The sequence below is a fragment of the Pan paniscus genome, chromosome 7 (assembly GCF_029289425.2).
Source record: "Pan paniscus chromosome 7, NHGRI_mPanPan1-v2.0_pri, whole genome shotgun sequence".
Lineage (NCBI taxonomy): Eukaryota > Metazoa > Chordata > Mammalia > Primates > Hominidae > Pan > Pan paniscus.
The window spans coordinates 155983964-156006690 of record NC_073256.2 but is presented as its reverse complement, the minus strand read 5'-3'; the positions used below and the strand labels follow the sequence as shown (position 1 = coordinate 156006690).

General features: G+C 45.3%; 1 protein-coding gene across 1 annotated transcript in view; it reads left to right on the top strand.

Moving 5' to 3' along the window:
- The window catches only part of COL22A1 (collagen type XXII alpha 1 chain), a 326388-nt gene that overhangs the window by 284231 nt on the left and 19430 nt on the right, over nt 1-22727 (top strand). The window contains exons 50-56 of the mRNA XM_008972890.2: nt 4309-4362; nt 6768-6821; nt 10944-10997; nt 13494-13538; nt 14378-14431; nt 16523-16576; nt 22476-22529. Coding sequence (XP_008971138.2) covers nt 4309-4362; nt 6768-6821; nt 10944-10997; nt 13494-13538; nt 14378-14431; nt 16523-16576; nt 22476-22529 — 369 coding nt within the window. The remainder of the gene's footprint in view (nt 1-4308; nt 4363-6767; nt 6822-10943; nt 10998-13493; nt 13539-14377; nt 14432-16522; nt 16577-22475; nt 22530-22727) is intronic.

Sequence of the window (22727 nt, the reverse complement as noted above, 5' to 3'; positions counted from 1 at the left end):
TGCTGGAGGGTTTGCTTTCTGTTGGACCCCTGTTTACTTTGCTGCTAAAGTAAAGGTTTGGTTGGAATGATATGAAGATCTGTGATTCCAGAATTCAGTTTACAACCGTCAATGCAAATAAGTCCTAGATTTAGGCCCCATATCTCAATTTCTTGTCAGTGTGGTTTCTATTTTGAGCAGGTGCAGGGAAGTGGAAAGGCTCAGTGCTAACTCACCTAGGACTATGGTGTGCACCAGGGGAATGTCAGACAAGAGGCAGCTATTGTTATCCCAACTGTTCAAAAGAGGAGAATGGAATTACAAAGAAGTCACTAGTCTAGGATCCCAAACCGCAACCAGTGGAGTTGGCATTTGAACCGAAGGCTTTTATCTCAAAATCCAGATTTCATTTCTTGAAGCTGCCAGAACCACTCTTGGTTTCAATGCCATAAAGGGTGAACCACAGTTTAGTAGGTATTATGTTAGTAGCCAATACATGCATGGCAAGTAAATGAATATATGGTACATAAATATTCCTTATCTCATCTGACAGCTTCTCCCACTTTGGACCTGTAAGTTAGAAACGCCATGAATCATTATCCCCATCTTATAAATAAGGAAAGTGGGGATTGGAGAAGTGAAATGGCCAGTTCAGGGTCACACAGTGAGGGAATGTCAGAGCCAGGCGCAATCCCTAGACCACAGGAATCTCACCATCATATTCCAAGGCCAGCTAGCAAGCAGGCCAGCCCTACCCTGGTATCTCTGGAGTTCTGTGCAAAGGGCATGTGCAAAGGGCATTATTACTTAATAAGACTTCGTCCATGTCAAAGGAGGAGGTCAGAGTCCCATGGGGTTATGTCACTTGGTCAAAGTCATACGGAAATTAGTGTCCAAGTTGTGAGTTAAGTCAATGTGAGATTTCTCAGTTCAGTGCTCCCTCTGCTATTCCACATTGACCCACCATGTGGGTGGTCCAGGCAGCCAGACGGATGTTGAGTCTGAAAAATCACAGCCACATGGTTCTGTTTAGGATCCTCATCTGGTTTAGGATCCTCATCTGGTTAATCCTTTTGAAGCCACCCATCTAGAAGTCCCAGGATGAATAAAATATAAAATATACTGGGCCGGGCACAGTGGCTCATGCCTGTAATCCCAGTACTTTGGGAGGCCAAGGTGGGGAGATCACCTGAGGTCAGGAGTTTCAGACCAGCCTAGGCAACATGATGAAACCCCTCTACTAAAAATACAAAAATTAGTCTTGCACGGTGGCACATGCCTGTAATCCCACCTACTTGGGAGGCTGAAGCAGGAGAATCGCTTGAACCTGAGAGGCAGAGACTGCAGGGAACTGAGATCGCACCACTGCACTCCGGCCTGGGCGACAGAGTGAGACTCCATACGCAAATGATTTCCCTAATAAAAACTAATGGATTGTTTGCCTGAAGAGAATAAGATGTGGATCCAGGGCCAGGCACGGTGGTTCACACCTGTAATCACAGCACTTTGGGAGACCAAGGCGGGCAAATCATCAGGTCAGGAGATCGAGACCATCCTGGGAAGCCAAGGCAGGAGGAACACTTGAGGTCAGGAGTTCAAGATCAGCCTGGCTGTGAAACGCTGTCTCTACTAAAAATACAAAAAATTAGCTGGGCGTGGTGATATGTGCCTGTAGTCCCAGCTACTCGGGACAGTGAGGCAGGAGAATCACTTGAACCTGGGAGGTGGAGATTGCAGTAAGCCGAGATTGCGCCACTGCACTCCAGCCTGGGCAACAGAGTGAGACTCTGTCTCAAAAAAAAAAAAAAAAAGATGTGGATCTAGGATATAAAACTACCACATTCTTGGAATTAAACTGTACTAAATAAGACTTTGATTCTGTCATGGGACCACTCCTCAAGCTATGGTAGCACTTGAAGCTGTCCGTGGTGCTGAAACTTTACCATAACCATCAAACCAGAATATACTGGAAGTTTTGTTTGCCCAGTGAGCACTGGTAGTTACAAAATAGAAGTAATTTTTTTTTCTTTTTCTTCTGAAGCAGTCTCACTCTTGTTGCCGAGGCTGGAGTGCAGTGGCACGATCTTGGCTCACTGCAACCTCCATCTGCTGGGTTCAAGTGGTTTCTGACTAATTTTTGTATTTTTAGTAGAGATGGGGTTTCACCATGTGGGCCAGGCTGATCTTGAACTCCTGACCTCAAGTGTTCCTCCTGCCTTGGCTTCCCAAAGTGCTAGGATTACAGGCATGAGCCACGGTGCCCAGCCAATAGAAGTAATTTTTAGAAGTTAAATGGGGGCAAAATTATAATAAAAAGATACATATAAACATTAGTTCTGTTGTACTTTGAATTAAAAGAAACTGTTTGGCAGGCTTTTTGACACAAAATAAAGCCCTTTACTTTGATTTTTGGTAATGAATGGAGTCCCTTGTCATCAGTCACGTAAAAAGAACATCCACTGATCAGTTTTTGTTACTTTTTTGAAAGGTGGTTTGAAAATATAACAACATATGTATAACAATATGAATGTAGAGTTCTAGATTGTTAGGATTTTTTTCCCTAACCTTTTGTAGGTATCTTATCTTATAGCTATGTCAATTTAGATGGTGAGTGGTGAATGACTCACTTTTGGTCAGTGTCTTCAAAACTCTGACTTAACTTCTATAAAAAGTGTATTATTTTTTCCACCTAAATTTTACTGGATTGTTTAATCAACAATTAAATTGTATGACTTTCATAGCAAATAACTGATGCAAACAGGCTTAGGAACAAGCACATTGACTCCTTGCAAGCCTTCAACTCATCCGGTAGGAACAGTAAAGCAAGGGTGTACTGCAGGCAAGGGTGTACTGTAGTGTTGTGACCAGGCCTGGGTTTTTGGAGAGGATGGGGAGGCTGGTTTATAATGGGGATTGGTCAAGTGGAGGTTAGTTAAGGGTCTACCATGTTTTAAGTTTCAGCCTCTCTGCCAATGGAATTGATTTCTAAATAAATAAAAGTCTAGTGATGGCAAGAAGACTGACCGGGGAGTCAGAGGTGGAGTTCTTTCCTGGATCTGCCACATTCTTATTATGGGACCATGCTTTCCTCACCTGAGTTTAAAGAGAATGGTCTAATATAGTACTTGGCAAACTTTTTCCATAAAGAACCAATTAGCAAACATTTAATGCAAAATCAGCCATAGACAACATGCAAACCAGTGGGTGTGACTGTGTTCTGATAAAACTTCATTTAACAAATCTGGCAGTGGGCTGAAGTTTGCTGACTCCAGTCCTAGATCACTGGTGTTTCCACATTAGGGAATTTGAAAAATAAGCATCCAGGAAGGAACCCAGGAAGCTCCATTATCAATAACTAAAAATCTCTAATAATAACTCCATCTTTGTCTTGGGTTGAACAAAAATATCCACTAAATTTTCTTATGTGTTTTTAGGTGTTGTGATGTGGGGAGGGTTGAATATTTTGTTTTATCCTGGTTATTATTGCGCATTGCCTAAACCTTAAGAATACCTCGTTTTGTGTGGCATGTGAATTAGAATGTAAAACCTGGCACCCGTGTCTTATCTCCCAGTAAGCACTTGTAGGAGATTATAAATTTGTCAGCTCTAAATACTCATGGTAAAGACACAGGGTGATATGATAATACTCACCATGATAGGAATTAGGGCACTGATTATATAATGCTGATTTATAAGCCCTAATTGATACTTATGTAAGTCTTTGATGAATAAAATGGGAAATAAAATATTAATTAATGAAATTTGGTAAAACAGTTTTTCAAATACAAGGAAAGAGATAGTAAAGCAATTATTGGCAAAACATGTAGGAGCCTCTGGAAAAAATGATGAAAATAATAAACTGTCCTCTATGCATGCCCCCTGGTCAGCTCCCCACTTGTGTACAGTCCTGTATGCACAACACCTCAAGGTCCTGAGGTATGTGCTGTATGGGTAGAGAATGTGAATTTCAGGAAGTCTGGGGACAAATACAGAGTTGGATCTGGACCCAGGTCTTGTGGATACTAAAACCCGAATAGCTTCTTCCCACTGGCATTCCAATATTCAGTTTTCCCTGAGCCTATGTATTAATAATATGGCCAGAATGAGCTCCAGTGTGTGTACCAACAGGGGTGACTATGCTCAGCCCCAGGGAACCTCACTGCCTTGGGGGAAACAGCTCAGAAAGCCATGAGGCTGATACAGAAGCACTCCTTGTTTCTCACCAAACACTCACTCCCCCAACCCATGAATGCAGTTCCATGTGAAGTCATTTACTTCCAGAAAAGCCAGCAGAGGTTTCATGGTGTTTTTATGTCTTGGATCTTTTAGGGGAAAGAAGGCCCTCCTGGCCCCCAAGGCCCATCTGGATTACCCGGAATCCCAGTAAGTGGCTTTTATGAAAACAAACAAACAAACAAAAACAAACTAGTTTCTCTTTATAAAAACAAAGAAACAAAAATATATTCCACTGTCAAAACAAGTCCTGGCCACTAGAATTTTGAGTGTTGTAGAAAATTAGAAATAAAATAATCACTAACTTGTTTATCAGTCAAAGCCAACTAAAATTTGGATAGAATCAGTCTTAATCTTGTACTTCTTTTAGGCGTGTATTGGTTGTTTCTTATTTGTTTAAATAGTAATTTTTCTCTCTCTACATATATATGTATGTGTACTTGTATATATATGTTTATATTGTTAAAACAAAACACACACACACACACACACGTAACTGTGTTAATTAACTGTGATAATGTAAACATTTTCCATTTCCCATATTAATGTTAAATGTTCATAACTTTACATTTAATAGATGCAATGGATGCACCATAATGCATATGATCATTTCTCAGTTGCCTCATAAACTTTACAATTATTTTAAAAAGCAACTACAATGGACAATTTTGTATGCATAGCATTTTAAAAATTTCTTTATGATGATCCTCCAAAATGTGATTGGCTTGCCAGAGTAGAGAAACATCTAAGGTTCTTGATACATACTGCAAAATTGCTTTCCAAAGATGTTGTCCTGAACTTTTCCATTTAATATCCTTCTCATTAGAGTCGAGCTGTTCAAGGCATTTGTAATAAATTCCTCCACAAAGGCCATGCACTGCCTTCTGCACTGAGAGTGAATTCTTCTGTGGCTCTTTGGCCTCTGCCTGCTGCTGTAGCACTTACTGTCTACAGTCCCCCAACCCTGCCCTCCACTGTGCCTTCTTTTGTTCCAGCCACACTGGATTTTTTTTTGATTCCCAGAATGCACTGAATTCTCTCCTGCCACACTCTACAACCCTTCCCAGGCTACCAGGATGCCTCTTCCCTTCTTTCGCTAGTAGATGCCTTCGATCTTCCCCCATCTCATCCCAGCTATCACTTCCTTCCCTGCTCCCCACCAGGCTAGGAGAGGTTCAATCTTCCTTTTCTTCGGAGTGCTTATCTCATCTGGTGATCGCATTTCTATTGGTGTAATGGATTGATTAATTCTCCATTATTCGTTGGTCTGGTTGAATCACTCATTCAACAAACAACTCTGTTTCTTAGATCTGAGGACGTAACATTGAAGCATGCCTGGTAATTAATCATGGGGTTATATTCTGTGCTGTAGGCTCTGCATGAGCTGGAACTACATCTGCTTTTGTTTAGCCTTGAGTCCCCACACATAGTGAGCACACAGCAAATATTGACAAAAGAAACATGTGGACGAATGAATCGCTTCTTAGAGCTTTTTCTCCTACAGTATCTGATATGTACTGCCATTGATCAAGAAGGCATTTCCTGGGCATCACTGACAGTCCTGTCTGTAACTCTGCAGCCTGGAGGTTAAGTAAGCTGTCCAGGACACACAGATCTGAAGTGACATGCTGGGATGTTGGTATGAACTGCAACTCTGGAGACTAGGATATCATAGCAGTTAGGAAATACGTGCTGATTTAATTTTAGCAATGGTAAAGCTAAGGAGAAGAAATTTCAATTTGGATTTTGTGTTAACCCCTTATCAGAGTTCTAGAGTACTGGAGAAGAGAGATACAACCTTACATATGATTATGCTATTTTCTTAATAATATCCATTTCTCCATCCCTCCCTCCTTCCTCCCTCCTCCTTTCTTTCCTTCCAATGGAAATCTGATCATGTTACTTCCCTCTGCTCACTGCTGTCCTTAGGCTTAAGCCAAAGACTGGGCCCTGTTACTTCCCTGGCACCTTGTGAACGACCCCAGCTTTGTTCTCTGTTTCTTTATCACTCTGTTTCCACTTCAAGGACAGAAATGAACAATGCCTATAGCCTTTCTGTGACCCAAACGTGCTCCTTGCTGTCATTCACTGAACCCCTCCTGTGCTCACAGTAGTGAACCATGCTGAGTACCTTCCTGCATGTTATCAAATGTCCTCATTATCATCGTTGGTATCCACATTCCCCCCTCACCCATCACTGTGCTCACCCAAGAGGCCCAGACACCAGGCCCTCATGTTCTAAACTTGACTTCATGAAAATGCCCAGGAGAGGCTTCTTTAGGTCAATAGCAATAATAATAATAATGCTATTGCAAAATGTATTGCTTTCCCACTATATGCCAGATACTGCAAGTCAGAGGTCCACAGCTGGAATCTTGGTGTTGAGAAAAAAACCAGGAAATCAGAACAATTCTGTCTGTTGAGACGCTGCCTTAGCTGCCAACTGTGAAGGCAACTGCTGGAAGCTGGGCAGAAAGACGTGCTGAAACTGCCTTCGTCTTTCCATCCCCTCAAATCTTCTTTGACCTGATAACCAATTTGAGTTTCTCTTGCAGGGAGAAGAAGGCAAAGAGGGCAGAGATGGAAAGCCGGGTCCCCCTGGAGAGCCGGTAAAGGACTCTAAACTTCCTATTATATCACATGCCAAATCTATTACATGTCAATAACAACTACTTTGTGTGAGGAGCTATTTTGAACCAGGCTCGAAGATAGGCATTTTCTATGCATTATTTCATTTACATACTCTGACAACCCTGCACGGTAAACACTGCTGTCCCCATTTTAAAGCAGAAGAAACCTGGGCCTCGGGGAGGTGAAATCATGGCCCCAAAGTCACATGATGGGCTGGTGACAGAATCTGAACCTGAGCCCAGGGCTCCTGTCCCTGCTCCACATTTTGGTTTACTGCCCCCTGTAGCCTCAATCCTATTGATATGATAGAGGAAGCTGAAGTAGATGAGCATCGCCTGGAGGAGAAATCTGATATCTGGAGAGATCAGGATACCTAGTAAAATCTGAGTGGCACCTGCTAGCTCCAGACATTGTGGGATTACACACACACACACACACACATAAACATATATATACACGTACTTGTAACTCTGGGATAGGGTTTTCTCATTTTGGTTTTGGTTTTGGTTTTGTTTAATGTCAGCTGTCCAGGGGCACACAATGAGATGGACCAAGTGCTAGTGAGAATGTCTTGGTGGCCCCAGTAGCTGTTAGTTGGGAATGTGCAGGGATTTACAGAGACCCATATCTGTGACTTCAAAGCTGAGCTCACTGAGTTTGGTCAGTCCTTCTTGCCTATGGATCAGAGATTCATCATGATGATTCATCGGTTCCTAGCAGCTCTTAGGTCTTCCCAAAGCCCTTTCACAGACACTACACCAAAGGCAAGATGGAGGACGGCATCAGTGGTTTAGAGACCTGGGTTCTCCAAATGCCCACCAGTATGAGACTAGTTACATGATGAGCTGTCCACCCCATAGAATACCAAGAGCTGTCAGAACGAATGAGGATGTTCTCTAGATACTGATGCAGGACTGCTCCTAGATAGATTGTGAAGTAGAAAAGCAAAGAGTAAAACAACGTGTATAGTCTGTCCTATTTTGTGTAAAAATAGTTGTGGGCCTATCTTTTTCTAGTGTTTATCTAAAGGAACTCTGGAAGACTCCATAAAACCCTCATAAAAGTAGTTCCTGTCCATGGGAGGATGATTGTCAGACAAGGGGACATAGCAGTAGGAAGACAACTTTCTATTCCATGGTATTTTATTTTACTGTTATCATCTTAATTTTTGGAGCCATGAGTATGCATTACTTACTGATAAAATTAAATTTAAAATATAGTGATTAAATAAAAATATTTTATGCCAAAATTACAACAACAACAATAATAACAATAGCAATAAAAGCTTGCTTCAGATTCCAGCCCCACTCCTTACCAGGTTTTGTGATCTGGGTGACTCAGAAAGTGCCTATGAGCTTCAGTTTCTTTTGAAATAGAATGAGAATAATATACCAACTTGCCAGAGTTGCTGGGTAATCATATAATGTAGAAAATGTGTCAGATGCATCAGGCTTATCTAACTGTCAATGATTTTAGTAAGCTACTTTTCCCAGCTGCCCTAGTTGTAGCTCCTGGTGAGGCTAGAACTGCAGAACCTTTAGAACCACTAAGGGGAGTTCCATAAAAGTTCCTACAGTGAGGTTTACGTTCCATTTAATTTGTTTGGTCATAAACTATTATGACTCATTCTGAATCTTACGCAACTTGCTGGAAGCACCTTCTTTATCATTTTACACTGTTTGCCAGATGCTGAAACCAAAATTCATTGCTGAGAGCAAAAGAAAGAGCTTTTAGCAACTGAGCAAATTGAAAAGTCTCGACGAGCTACTGTGGACTGACACCCAGCAGAGCTGCCCATGATGGGCAAATGACATTCAGCCTGGGCAAAAATGTGGCAAGGGTAGAGAGAAGCACACATATCACACTGTGACTGACAGCAACTGTGTGTGTGCCTAGGGTGGGGCACTGAGCACTTCATTACATTTTTCCACTGTAGTCCCCAGAAGAACCTTATGGGCTGTGGGTACCATTATTTCTCCCAGAAGAGGAAACTAAGGCACAAAGAGGATAATAGCTTGATCAAGGGCATAGAGCTGGTAAATGAAGCATCTAGGACTCACACTCCTGCAGGCTGACCCCGGAGTTCACTGCTGCAGAGCAGTGCATTGACCTTTCTGCAGAACGTGTATTATGCTGAGAGGCTGTTGTTTACAGTTCAGAATAACTGAGGACACTGGTCTTCATTCAGTCTGTTTACTCAATGCCTATTTTGATGCAGGTAGAGTATTTAGGAGGTGATCCCCTGAACCAGTGAGGGAGGGAGGAAGAGAATGGAACGGAGAAAGAAGGAAAGGCAGGCTGGCAACTGGTAACTCCAGGCTGGGGCCCAGCCTCACTGGCGATCCTCTGACTGCTTCTGGAGGCATTGACTTCCCTGCACTTGGGCCTTCCACACCTCAAAGTCAAGTACCCCCTAGGGTCAGGGAACATCTTCATTCTATGTCCACCCTTCAACCTATGCAGGAACTGCTCCACAAGGAGGCAGACACCTCCCTGGGTGGGCCCCAGGGGATGTGGTTGGAAAATGGCAGCATCTGCTACAGGTACTAGGTGGCCCCTCTTCAAGTTGACTTGCTCATTCAAAGTTTGTATATGGGAGGAGCACAAATGGATAGACAGACCAGCCAGATAAATAGAACATAGGATGGATGGATGGATGGATGGTTGGATGGATGGATGGATGGATGGATGGATGGATGGATACACAGATGGATGTATAGACAGCCTTTTGAGTTGCCTGTTGCTTAATTTTTATTAAGAGATATTTGAGCATTAATTATACTGTAGGATGAAGTGCAGACTCTGGAACCAAAATGCCTGGATTAGAACCCCAGCTGTGTGACCTTGAGCAGATGACTGAACCTCTATGTGCCTCAGTGTTTTGCCTGAGGGTTAACAAGAGTCAGGCGTCAGTGACATCATAGTGAAAACCTTCAGTAGCTGCTGGTTGTTCCATTTTTCTACTGGTGCCTTGGGCCAGTGATGGCCATCACAGTTGACTCTGAGGCAGGAGCCAGGCTATGTACACCCTCTATCACAAAGACCTACAAGGGAGGACTGTCCCAAATTTACAGATCCAGAGATCCAGAGAAAGGAAATGACACTTTAAGATCGCACAGCTAAACTAAGAAACAGACAAACCTGGAAGTCAGGGCTTTAGGCCCCACCCTTCTTTCTATAGTTTTTTTTTTTTTTTTTTTCTAAATCCAAGGATGTTCCTTTCTCTCCCCACTCCCCAATAATGGGCTGCATATGATTTCCAAGGTTTAAAACTTGTAAACATGAGGTGGACAGAAGGTTTGGGAACAGGCATGTCTTCCAGGCCCAGCATGCTGCCCCTTCTGCCCACCCATCAAACTTAGCCTTTCATTGACTTTCCTCTGCCCCTCCTCCCCTCATTCTTCCACTGACCCCATCTTCAATTTATATGAACCTGAGTTGGCAAGCCTCTTATTGTCTTCTTTTTCTGGTTTGGTTCTGTGCAGGGCAATGCCAAGCTGTGGGCAGTAAAGAATTTTAAATAGCAAGAGTGTCCTGACAAGCTCTTTTAAGATGATGGGGTGAGGAAAAGGCTGTGTACGTCACAGGTCACCCTGCCAGTAGGTACTGCGGCTGACCTGGAAAGAGCATCCGCTTAGGTGTGGCGCTCAGCTGGAATTCAGCCTGGCTTTGCTATTTAATACCTTCATAAAAATATAACTTTGAGCCTCAGTGTTGCCATCGGTAAAGTGCAAGTGTTAATAGCGGCCTTGACATGGTTTTTGCAAGTGGGCATAAAGTCGTCTGAACTAAGATGGCCATATAATTTCTCATCCACACCAAGATGCTTCTGATAGTGAAAGGGGGGTACTAAGCATAATTAATTTGGAGATGCAACCTGTGTAACCAGCACCATCCCAGGAAAACCAGGAATATAATAGGCCTGAATACATGGTGGAGATTTGTGTAGATTAAGAAGGACCAAGACACCAGGGGAAAGGGCTGACAGGGTGGATAGAAACTGGCTTGTGGGAATAGATTGGTAGGAAACACAGAGAGCCAGGAATAGGAAGATTCTTACAATGTTGTCCTCAAACTCTTCTTTTCTTCCTTACTCTCAGGGCAAAGCAGGAGAGCCAGGTCTACCAGGACCAGAGGGTGCCCGAGGCCCACCTGTAAGTGTGTAGTGTGTGTGGGGAACGGTAGAACCAAGCCCATCAGCCACATGGCTCTCACCACTGTGGGCAGGGCTAGCCCAGACTGCCCAACCGTGGGGTCCTAGAAGTCCTTCTCCTCCAGACGGCTGTGCTTCTGTGCAGTCAATTCAGCTTTGCCACACTACATAGCTGCGAAATTCATTTTCACAATTGCAGCCATGACCTTGTTGTTGCTCAAAGTTTTCTTTGTTCTCATCTGATTTATTATAATTTCAATGGGTTTTCTCTGGATAATAGAACCTAAAAATGAATCTTAATTTTAGTTTTGAACACTTTCCGTAGCTAAGGTTTTTTTTCCCAACTATAAAAGTAACCCATTCTCATTGCCTAATGGTATTAATAATAATGATGATGGTAATAATAAGAAAAAGAATACAAAAAATGGTATTGAGAAGAAAATTAATTTACTTCTAATTCTATAACAAAGAAGTAACGTTTTTAATATTCAGTGTATTTTTTCTAGTCCTTTTTTCTATATATGAATTCTAGCATCTATATATGTACATCTATATCTAGCTATTATACATATAAACAGACACAGATACTGTTTACCTACAAAAATGAACGCTATGTATTTTAGGGTTATTGGGTTTTATGCTAAATGTTTCACCTCTTCATAATTTCAAAATTGTTTTCACAATTTCTTAAATTGCTTTTAGAAAAAAATATGATTTTAAATGATTATCCTAAAATTGTCTGGATTTTATCTAGCAGATCAAAATCCTAGCTCTATTTTCTTAATGTTTTTCTTTTAAAAAATCAACCTTCTGGCTCGTATTCAATAAGAAGGAAATAAAATACAAAAATAAATTTTCTGTTCTCCTAAATCCCCTTGTTTTTCACATGATTGCACCAGAAAACACCCAAGAATGAGGAATATGACCTCTTATGGGGATTGCAACACTGAGCTAGTGATCAATTTATTAAAGGTGGTTCTTGGCTTATTGGAGTGACAGGGGCTACATTTCAGCCAGGAAACCCATGGAACCTGTATTGGGGGCAAGACCCATCTGTCAACTGGGAGTTGTAATGAAAGAGCTGAGGTTAGAAAGCAAGGCAGGGAAAAGAAGACCAAGCTCCTCTGGCTGACATAGAATAAGTCAGGACAAAGCTTTGTAGAATGGAGTGGGTTTTCAGATAGAAAGACCTGGATTCAGCCTTTACTTTGTCACTTATTGACTTTGTGACCTTGATTGCAACGAGGACCTTTCTGAACCCCTGTTTCTTCTTCTATGAAATGGCCATCATAATAGCTCCCATTCTTGCAGAGTGGTCATAAGTACTAAAGGAGAAGGTAGGACGTGTAACATTCCCAGCAGAGTGCCTGATAGGCACTCTCTCAGTTGGTGCTTTTGTCATGATTAGATGGGAGGAGAGCACACCAGAGTCTCTTCCTCTGGGCTGGCTGAATTTGGAATGCTGGGGTCCTTGAGGAAGATGCCGAGCCCCAGGAAATCCCTAGCCCTTTCCAGGGAAATGTAGCTGGACTGTTTTGAATAACTGGAGAGCACTGGGCCGTCCTTATTCAGTCTTATTCAGTCCTGACAGCAACTCTGCAGAAGTAGGTTCTAGCCTAATTTTACAGATGTGGAAACTGAGTCCCGGAGAAGAGAAGTAGAGCTCCCAAGATCCCACAGCTGCAAAATGGGAGCCATGGTCCCAACCCAGACCTAACTCATAGTCAGCCCAGTTGCATGAAACTTAAGAGCATATGGCAATCCTTTCCATAGATTAATACTGCAAAGCTATGCCAGGCAGGCATTTTTGTTATCCTTGAGCTTTAGCTTTACATCCACTAAGTGCAGATTTTCACATAGATTGGCCTGGAGGTTAGAAATGATGGCATCAGCTCTGCTAATGGTTTAATCTTCACTCACAGGGCCTGAAACTCTGTAGTGGTGCTTCAGGTAATATGCCTCCAAGTTGCAACTCTGGACAAGGAGACCCCAGCACTATGGCCCGGTCTGTAGCTCCCAGAGCTGAACCTACTCAGGGGTGTTGGTAGGACCAGCAATGGCCACAGGAACAAGGAAGGGGCCGCAGGACCTAACTCTGGGTGAAGGTGATGTTCCCTACAAGGGAATCACCTGACTCAGGAGCCGTGCAGAGAGGGGCGGGCCAAGCTATATGCTGTAAGCCTGGAACAATCAGGAGGAACAAGGAGAGCAGGAGACACCTGAACCAGTAGGGAAATGCCCCAACACTCTGAGGCATTTGTGGGATGAGCCCTGGCAGCCCTGCCCACAGCATAGAGGGGGCTGGGAAGAAGGGGTCTTGGTATCCAGTTGTCAAACCTCTGGCACCGAGCATGGCACCAAGTAGGGCTCAGTATCCTGCAAATGGTAAAGAATGAGCGGGGGCAACGTGGGTCAAAGCAGGCAGGGAGGTATGCCTGCCCACTTCTGCCCCAAGAGCCTGCTCTATCATGGAATAACTCCATTCTCTTCCTTCTAGGGCTTCAAGGGACACACAGGCGATTCTGGTGCACCCGGTCCCCGGGTAAGTGGGCGCCTCACTTTGGAGGTCCCCTCAGGTGGGCAGAGCTTACACTTCCCAGACAGAAGATACTTGCAGCCTGCAGGCCATAGCAGTGCCTTACCCGAGAGAGGACGTGGAGCACACCAGCATGGAGCAAGCCAGCACAGGGACACCTTTGAAGCACCATGCTCACCTCTTGGCCTAATTCCCTCAGGTGGTTTTTCTGGGGGCCAGACAACATCATGGCCAACCAGTTTGGCCGAATAAGTCTGGACTCAGGTGTGTCACGCACGTCAGCCCTGAGCCTTGTGAGGTGGTTGTTGCTATTAGGTTCTTTTTGCAGAGGAGGAAACTGAGGCCCAGAGGACATGGGTGATTTCCCAAGGTCCTAGAGCTTATAAATGGAAAGCATCACTTTTACCCCAGATGGGAAGACTCCAGAGACTATTTTCTTATCCTTTAACTCCTCTGCCTCCTCTGAATGCCCAGAATGGAAGTGACATTATGGGTCAGCTGGTTAGATCCCTTGCATGATCTAGATACCAAGGAGCAAGCACAGGTGTAGAGAGGGTCAAGTGGATGAGCAGATAAGGAGGCAGCATTCCAAGAGTAGATGCCAGAGCCTTCAGCTGCTGTTCTTCCCTGCTTGAGCTGCACAGAGAGGCACAGCATGGCTCCAGGCACTCACAGCTGGCCTTGGGTGCGCCACAGACCTCAACTCAGGGCCGGGGCTCTGCGTACGGAAGTTGACAGGGCCCCTGGGCCTCTCCACCTCTCCCAGCTCCTCAGGTGCCCCTGTGGTTGAGACAGCCAATGGCTGAAGCATCTCCTTCCCTAATAGCAGGTCTTTTTGTTCCTAGGGAGAGTCTGGTGCCATGGGGCCTCCTGGTCAGGAAGGGTTACCAGGAAAAGATGTAAGTGGGGTCCTGTGGGACCTGGCTGGGCTGGGGCTGGGGGTGGGTGTATCAAGGAAGTGACAACCAGAAACTGCCCCACAATGGCTGGTGGCAGCATTGCCAAGAGGCACACAGATGACATCACAGGATTGGTTGGCAAGGATGAGATTGGCGCCTCCAACCTAGTGGGTGGGTCCCTGGGCTTTATGGTTGATAAGGAAGCTTTTCTGGATCAGTCATGATTTGTGCATTCGTACAAATGATAGGCCTGTTGGATCCAGCCTTAAATGGACTTGAGAGGCATTTCAGAGTTTCTTGCGGATTATTTCTCCTTCTCTCGGGCTCTGCAGTGCTCAAAGAAACCACACACCCCTTACCGCCACCACTGTGTGCTGTGTTAATTGTACACCACTTGAATGGCTCTCCCTTTTATTTGGTGTTGGGATCTTGGCAGAACAAGGAAAAAAAAATCTTTTTTTTTTTTTTTTTTTTTTTTTTTGAGATGGAGTCTCACTCCGTCGCCCAGGCTGAAGTGCATAGGCGTGATCTCATCTCACTGTAACCTCCGCCTTCAGGGTTCAAATAATTCTCCTGTCTCAGCCTCCCAAGTAACTGGGACTAGAGGCACCTGCCACCACGCCCAGCTAATTTTTGTATTTTTAGTTGAGACAGAGTTTCACCTTGTTGGTCAGGCTGGTCTCGAACTGCTGACCTCAGGTGATCCATCTGCCTCGGTCTCCCAAAGGGTTAGGACTATAGGCGTGAGCCACTGTGCCGGGCCAGAACAAGGGAAATTTTGACCCCAGGTGTACAAATGAAAAATTTGAGATCCAGAGAGATAAAGGGACTGACTTATGGTCACCCAGAGAGTCAGAGGCAGGAATAGCTTGCCTGGAGCCCAGAATCCACCAGCTCCACATCCCCCAGGGACCAGCCCTTTGCATGTGGCGTCCTGCAGGGTGGCTGGACGTGTGAGATGCAGAGTGGCATCATGGAACCGGCCGATTGGTCAGATGCAGAGGCACCAGGTACTGAGGTACAAAGTTGTCTCATGCCCACCATGTGGGTCCTTCAGGGCCTGCCTTTAAATTGATGAAGTGGACTCTTCCCCAATGGCTCTTGACACACCGGAGCACGTGGCCCCTGTGGCTGATCTGCTCCCAGGAATGATGGAGCTGGAAAGGATACTCAGGAGAAATCTGATCTAGTTCACATGTGCTTTCTTAGCTGTGGAATCTGTCTTATAAGATCAGTGTGTGGAGCCCTGTGCATACACCTAAAAGTAGAGCCCACCCCAACCCCACCCAAAAGGGGGCTTCTCAGAAGCTGAAGGGCAGCTTGAGAATCGTGATACAGTCCATCCCCTCCCCCTGCACTTCAGTTTGTAGAAAAGGTGATGCAGGGTGCTACCCAGGCAGGAATGTGACTGAGGTCAGCTCCCCCAGTACATCGGGGTAGAGCTGGGATGGGACCCTGGGATGCCAGGTGAGGGGCTATGCTTCCTTCCCTCCATCTTAGCCATTTGACTTTTATTTTAAAAATCCATTTTCTAGAGTGTTTTTCAGTCTATTTTGTGTAGAAGCATGTCCAAGTTTCTGATTTTTTATCCATCACAGGGTTAGGATTATGCCCCGTCACAGGGCCGCTTGTAAGACACTGCAAGGTGGTGGTGAATCACACTGCTTAGCAAGCTGGCAGGTGCTATGCACCTGGGTGGCATGGGTTTTTCACCCTGGTGACTCAGACATGAATGGTTCCAGGTCACCGTCTAGCGAATCAGGAAAAGAACTTCAAGAGAGATTCTCTCCTCTGATTGCTTATCTTAGTTCAAGATGGAGCCACCTGAAACCCCTGTGGGACCAGGTGGAGGATGTCTAAGAAGTAACTGAATAAATGGATGCACAAATGTGGGCCTGCGTGCATTTACTCACCCACAGGAAGGGAGTTTGTCCATATTTGGAATAATGGACAATTAATGATGAAACATGCTGGACAATTTGTTGGTTCCTTTGGGTAACTTGGCGAGGTTTGGTTAACATTTGAAATTGGGACGCCATCACCTTCACACAGTGACTTGATGATGACACCATCTCTCCCTCTTTGTTCCAGGGTGACACTGGACCCACTGGGCCACAGGGTCCCCAAGGACCAAGGGGCCCACCGGTGAGTTTTGCTTTGCGCCTAATGTGCTTCATGTTATTACAGGACCTTTCACCACAACGATATTTAGTTAGTTCCCTCTGGTGCCACCGTATATATTGTTAAAAAATTGTAATATGTTTTAGCAGTTGGTAAATAGCTGCCCCCTGAGTCCCCCTAGTCACCTCTCCCAACACTCAGCTTCTTTTCTGGGACCATCCCCCACAACAATATAAAAATTACAAAGGTGCCACCGGCCACCGCTGGAGCTCTGTAGGATCTTGCCCCGAGGCTGTGCTCTAGCTCTGGGCCACACCAGGGGTTGGTGCTTGCTAGAGGTTAGTTTCCCGAGGCTGCTGTAACCAAGTACCATGAGTGGAATGTGGTACATGGCAGAAATGTGTTGCCTCATGGTTCTGGAGGCCAGAAGCCTGACATTCAGACCAACAGGGTTGGTTCCTTCTGAGGCTGAGACAGAATCATTCCAGGTGTCTCTCCCAGCTTCTGGGGCTTTGCTGGCCTTTGAGGGCGTTCCTTGGCTTGTGGGGCACCACGCTGGCCTTTGCCTTCATCTTCACATTGTGTTCTCCCTGCTTGTGTCTCTCCCCAAAAATCCCCCACCCCTTCCTTTTTTTTTTTTTGAAACGGAGTCTCGCTCTGTTACCCAGGCTGCAGTGCAGTGGCACGATCTCCGCTCACTGCAAGCTCCACCTCCCAGGTTCACGCCATTCTCCTGTCTCAGCCTCCCGAGTAGCTGGGACTACAGGTGCCCACCACCACGCCCGGCTAAATTTTTATATTTTTAGTAGAGACGGGGTTTGACTGTGTTAGCCAGGATGGTCTCTATCTCCTGACCTCATGATCCGCCCGCCTCGCCCTCCCAAAGTATTGGGATTACAGGCGTGAGCCACCGTGCCCAGCCCCCTGCTTTTTTTTTTTTTTTTTTTTTTTGAGATGGAGTCCTGCTATGTCACCCAGGCTGGAGTGCAGTGGCATGATCTTGGCTCATTGCAACCTCTGCCTCCTGGGCTCAAGGGATTCTCCTACCTCAGCCTCCTGAGTAGCTGGGATTACAGGTGCGTGCCACCACGCCGCTAATTATTTTTTTATTTTTTTATTTTTAGTAGAGATGGGGTTTTGCCACGTTGGCCAGGCTGGTTTCGAACTCCTGACCTCAAGTGATCTGCCCCACTTGTCCTCCCAAAGTGCTGGGATTACAGGCGTGAGCCACTGCGCCTGGCCCAAAGTTCCCCTTTTTATAAGGAAACCAGTCCTTGTTGGGTAAGGGGCCCACCCTATTCAATATGAACTTATTTTAACTAATTACTTTTACAATGATCCAATTTCCCAATTCGGTCACATTCAGAGGAACTGAATGTTAGGACTTAAAAATTTGGGGGGGGCACAATTGAACCCCATAGCATTCCATATGATGGATACATATCTGGATGTTATATCTGCCTGTTTGTGCACAGAGGCAAATCCTTCTCTTATCTGAGAGCAGCCTGAGAGGATGGAGAAGGTCTAAAATAGATATTTAGGTGCCTAGTGCTGTGCAAAGAGAAAAGCATAAATTATCCCATTTAAGCCCAGGGGCCATCGCAGAAAGGCAGCTTTGATATCTGTGTCTCTCTATATATTATCAATATAATTCATGCTCATTGTAGAGGCAATCAGACAGAATTGAATGTTACAAAGTTACCAGAAAATTCCCTTTTCACCCCCACCCAATCCCACCCTCCGGAGGAAGCCACTGTTAGAAGCATTTTGTGTATCTTTTAAAATATTTTCAATATGCCTACAAGCATATAGAAGACACATTTTGTACCCAACATTTTATCTTTTGCAACTGGCTTCTTTTGTAAAGCTTGTATGTTGTGTGTTTTTTGAATGAGTAATGGAATAAACAAGTGAATGAATATTGGCTTCCCAAGTCTAGGTCATGCAGCTTGTAAGAGCTTTAGGTTGGTTTAAGACCAAGGCTTTCTGATGCCAAATCCTGTATTCTCCACCCTACTGTGGACAAGCATGGGCTTTGTCTTTGAGATCCTAGAGAGGGGATGTGTGGCAGGTCCTATGAGGTTGGATGTCCCTTCTTTTCAGAACTTAGCAGGTAGAGTCAGAGTCTCCCCTGATGGGGCCGCAATGACTCAAATGAGCTGAAGCCCAGGCTCCCTGGGTGTGAGCTCTCAGTGGGGTGATATCAACCCCACGGGGAAAACACTGATTCTTGAGGTGTCAAAGAGTGTGTGTCAAATGCAGATACAGGTACAGTACATAAACAGATGTGTAGCTTAGCTGTGATATTAAAACTTCATACGGAGAGATTAGGAAAAAATGTGTAAGAAGGCAACTGGGGAGGGAGTGATAAGGACAAAAATTTGAGAAACCCTGCTCCAGAGCCCCCCAGGAGTGGGGTGGTTCTGACTGGGTCCCCCTCAGCTCCCTCACTTGGCTTTTGCATCCAATTCTGGAGTTCAGCCATCTGGGCTTGATTTCCTCCTCTCCCGTATTCATCACATGAACTAGGTGAGTTTCTGCACTTCTCCCAGGACTCAGTTTTCTCATCTGTAAAATGGAGGCAATCTGGACGGAACAAGGAGGCTGTAAGAATCCAGCAAGGTAATCCAGTGAAGTGAGAGAACAGTGCCCAGCCCTTGGAATGTGCCCCAAGCCAGGTCTTCTCCATTCCTGGTGGCAAGAGGGGCCTTAGCTCTGCTTCTCTCCCTGGCCTCTTGGCATAGGGCAGCAATCAAATTCTTCATGAGTGCAAACACATTCAAAGGCACAGAAGAGGGAAAGCGAAGTGACTTCTTTTTTTGAGACAGGCTCTCACTGTGTTGCCCAGGCTGGACTTCAGTGGCATGATCACGGTTAACTGCAGCCTCGACCTCCTAGTTTCAAGCCATTCTCCTGTCTCAGCTTCCCAAGTAGCTGGGACCACAAGTGCATACCACCATGCCCAGCGAATTTTAAAAAAATGTTTGTAGATATGAGGTCTCACTGTGTTGTCCAAGTTGGTCTCAGATTCCTGGGCTCAGGCAGTCCTCCCATCTCAGCCTCCCAAAGTGCTGAAATTATAGGTGTAAGCCACCATGGTTGGCTGGAAAGTGGCATTTGGAGAGCAGAGAGTACTCAGAACAGGTGTGTGAGGTGGAAGACGGCAGCTGGCCTGGTGAGATTGTGAAGGGCTTCACGTACCACATGCTGGGTGGGGTGTGGCCCTGAAATCCCAAGGCCCCCAAAGGCCGCTGTGTGGTTCTAGCTTGCTCCTATCAATTCTCGGGTACATCATAAGGAATTTGATACCAAAAATGAGCTGCTGAAGTTTGCCAAATATCTACTTTGTTTTTAAACACAGAATAGTTCCGAGTTCTTTCTCTGACAACCTCATTTTTACTCCACTGAAATTTCTGTGCTTTTCTGAGCGAGGAGAAGGATTCTGGCAAGGTCACACAACTTTGAACTAGACATTGAATATGTATAGAGTGCCTCTATCAATAGTTGTGATGATTGAGAATGTATGTGTGGCCTGAAAACTGTCATTTTGCTTTCTCTAAAATCTATAGGCACCCAGGGGTAAGAATAGGCCATATGGCAACCACCTCACAGCCACTAGTTTCCAACATGCACCAGTGGAGTGGAGTTCAGTGCTGGGGACTGCATGAGGCATTTACATGATTCATTCATTTTCTCCCCAAACCCTGTGAGACAGGTGTGATTTCTGTCCGTACATTCACGGATGAGAAATGGAAGCACAGATAAGTCTAGTAACTTGCCCAAGATCACACTGCAAGTCAGTGGCACAGCCAGGATTTGGACTCCAGCATTCTCATTCAAGAGCCTGCAGCTCAAACACCCAGACTGGCTGGTGTGTGCTAGAAGTCCTTGTCACAAAGATCATCCTGGAAGGAGGGGTCTTAGAATAGGAGTTTGGAGCTCAGAAGGGTTGAAAAGGGGAGCTGTGGTTTCCATTCCTGGGAAGCAGAGATCCAAGGGGCTTGGCAAGGGACAGCAGGACACAGGAGTGGCTCTGCAGCCCAGGAGGGAACCAGGTTCCAGCCCCAGTAGGCCTCAAGTGCACAGAGCACAGGCAGCCGCCCAGAACCACCCTGCCTTCTGTGCACATGGCCTGTGTTGGCACCGTATGCTACTGTGGCTTGGCCCTTATCCTCTCTGCAATGTCTTGGCCCTTATCCTCCCTGCGAAGGGAAGATTAGAGAAAGAAGGAGGAGGGCTAGAATTTCCATAGGGATAAGGCAAAGTACATATTTTTAGAGGGGCACAGATGGGTTGGTGGGCGGAGGAAGGTGCAGGGAGAAGCGTTATGCAGCGTTCGCGGAAGGGCCGAGTATGGGTAAGCAGTCCACAAATCCAGCTGGCTGCTTTGATTTTAGACCTTACTAGCTCAGCGATCCCTGGCAGGTCTGTGATGGGGATTCTGGGATATGGGGAGAAAGACATCTGTGCTGCATGATTCCCAGCAGGATCCAGTGACATGAGGCCATGGCCATGCATGTGCTTTGAAGGCTCAAGGTGGAAGCTGCATTTATGATCGCTGACCCATAAGGCATGTCCTTAAGGAGGGGCAGAGCAGTGTGAGATGGAATCAGTGCTGCCTACGTTCAGATCTCAGCTCCTCACCTTGCCTCGCAGGCAGGTGGCTTAGCATTTCTGAGCCTCAGTTTCCCCATTTGTAAAAGGGTGATGATGTTTGTGTCTGATGTGAGCAATGAGTGAGTTAATGCATGCAAAATGCAAAGCTCTTAGAAGAAGTCTGGCATGTAAGAAGTGCCCGGTCAGCATCAGCTACTTTATAGTGGAACATGCTTCCATGAATCCAACACATTTGTGAATGCATGCTTCACAGATTAGAGGGCATTCACACCTTTTGGTTAAAGGATCAATGGAGAGTGATTCTCTAGGATGTCCTTGGTTTATTATTTAGCAGCCAGCCTCCTGTGTGTCTGGCACTGCATTGGAGACACACAAGGAGGCTCTCTCCTCCTAGGCTGGAAATACAAAGAACGACAAGGCATAGACTCTGCCTTTGGGTTACTCATGGTGGGAAAGAGAGCCAGGTAAAGACACAGCAGCCAACGGGAATGTGCCCTGAGTGGGGGAGTGTGGTGGGCAGAGGAAGAGACGAACACAGCCTGGGGAATTGAAGTTGTGAATTTTTGGCTTAATAGAAATTTGTCTGATCCTGAAAGGGAGTAGCCAAGAACATTCTTGAGCTTTCTTGTTTTTACTCTACTGGGATCCTGTTTGTTAAATGTATTCACCAAAACTATGAATGTGCACAATATATCTCTGTGAAGTTAGAGAAAATTAGACTTGGAAGCCTCAGTCCTGGAATCTGGAGTGAATGGACCTTCCATTTTGTAGCTGCATGACTCTGCACAAGCCATTTTTCTTCTCTGTGCCTCAGTATCTACGTATTTTAAATGAGAGTATAATGATCTCCTTAGTCGGGGAATACAAGGAGATAAGTGCATGGACATGCTTCCTAAGCTGAGACCAGCACTGTGGCAGTGTGAGCAATTATGTGTAAGCTGGGTTGTGTTAGATGGTTTGTTTGTTCTTCAACACAGCAACTGAATGGATGGATGAATAGATGAATGAATGAATGTGGTCATAATTATTTACTATGCCTCAGCTGTGGGCACCATTCACCAGGCTAGACTTTTTCATGCCCACGGACTCATTTGATTTCACAACAATATTATGAATTAAATATTACAAGTTCCTTTTAGAAGTTGAGAAACATCCTCTGAGTAATGAAGTGGTTGACTGAGAGCCACACTGGCTAGAGTAACAGATTCTGTGTAAAACCAAGTCCTGTGCATCAGTCTATCTCTTTGTTCCACCGTCCTGCTCTTTGATGCCCTGGCAGGATGATTATCTCTGTTTCTTCCACCAGGGCAAGAATGGATCACCGGGATCTCCAGGAGAGCCTGGCCCTTCAGGAACCCCTGTGAGTTCTCTTTGGCTGCTATGTGATGGCATCAGGGTGAGCTTTGAAAGGGCTTGTGGATCACATTACAGATTGTCCAGCCTCTGTCCCTAGAAGCATCGGTGGGGACATATGGGTTTGAGTGGTAGAAATAGGTTGGAGGTAAGAGGCTCCATAGGGCCATTTTTTTAAGGTTTAAAGTATATATCATGCGATTGG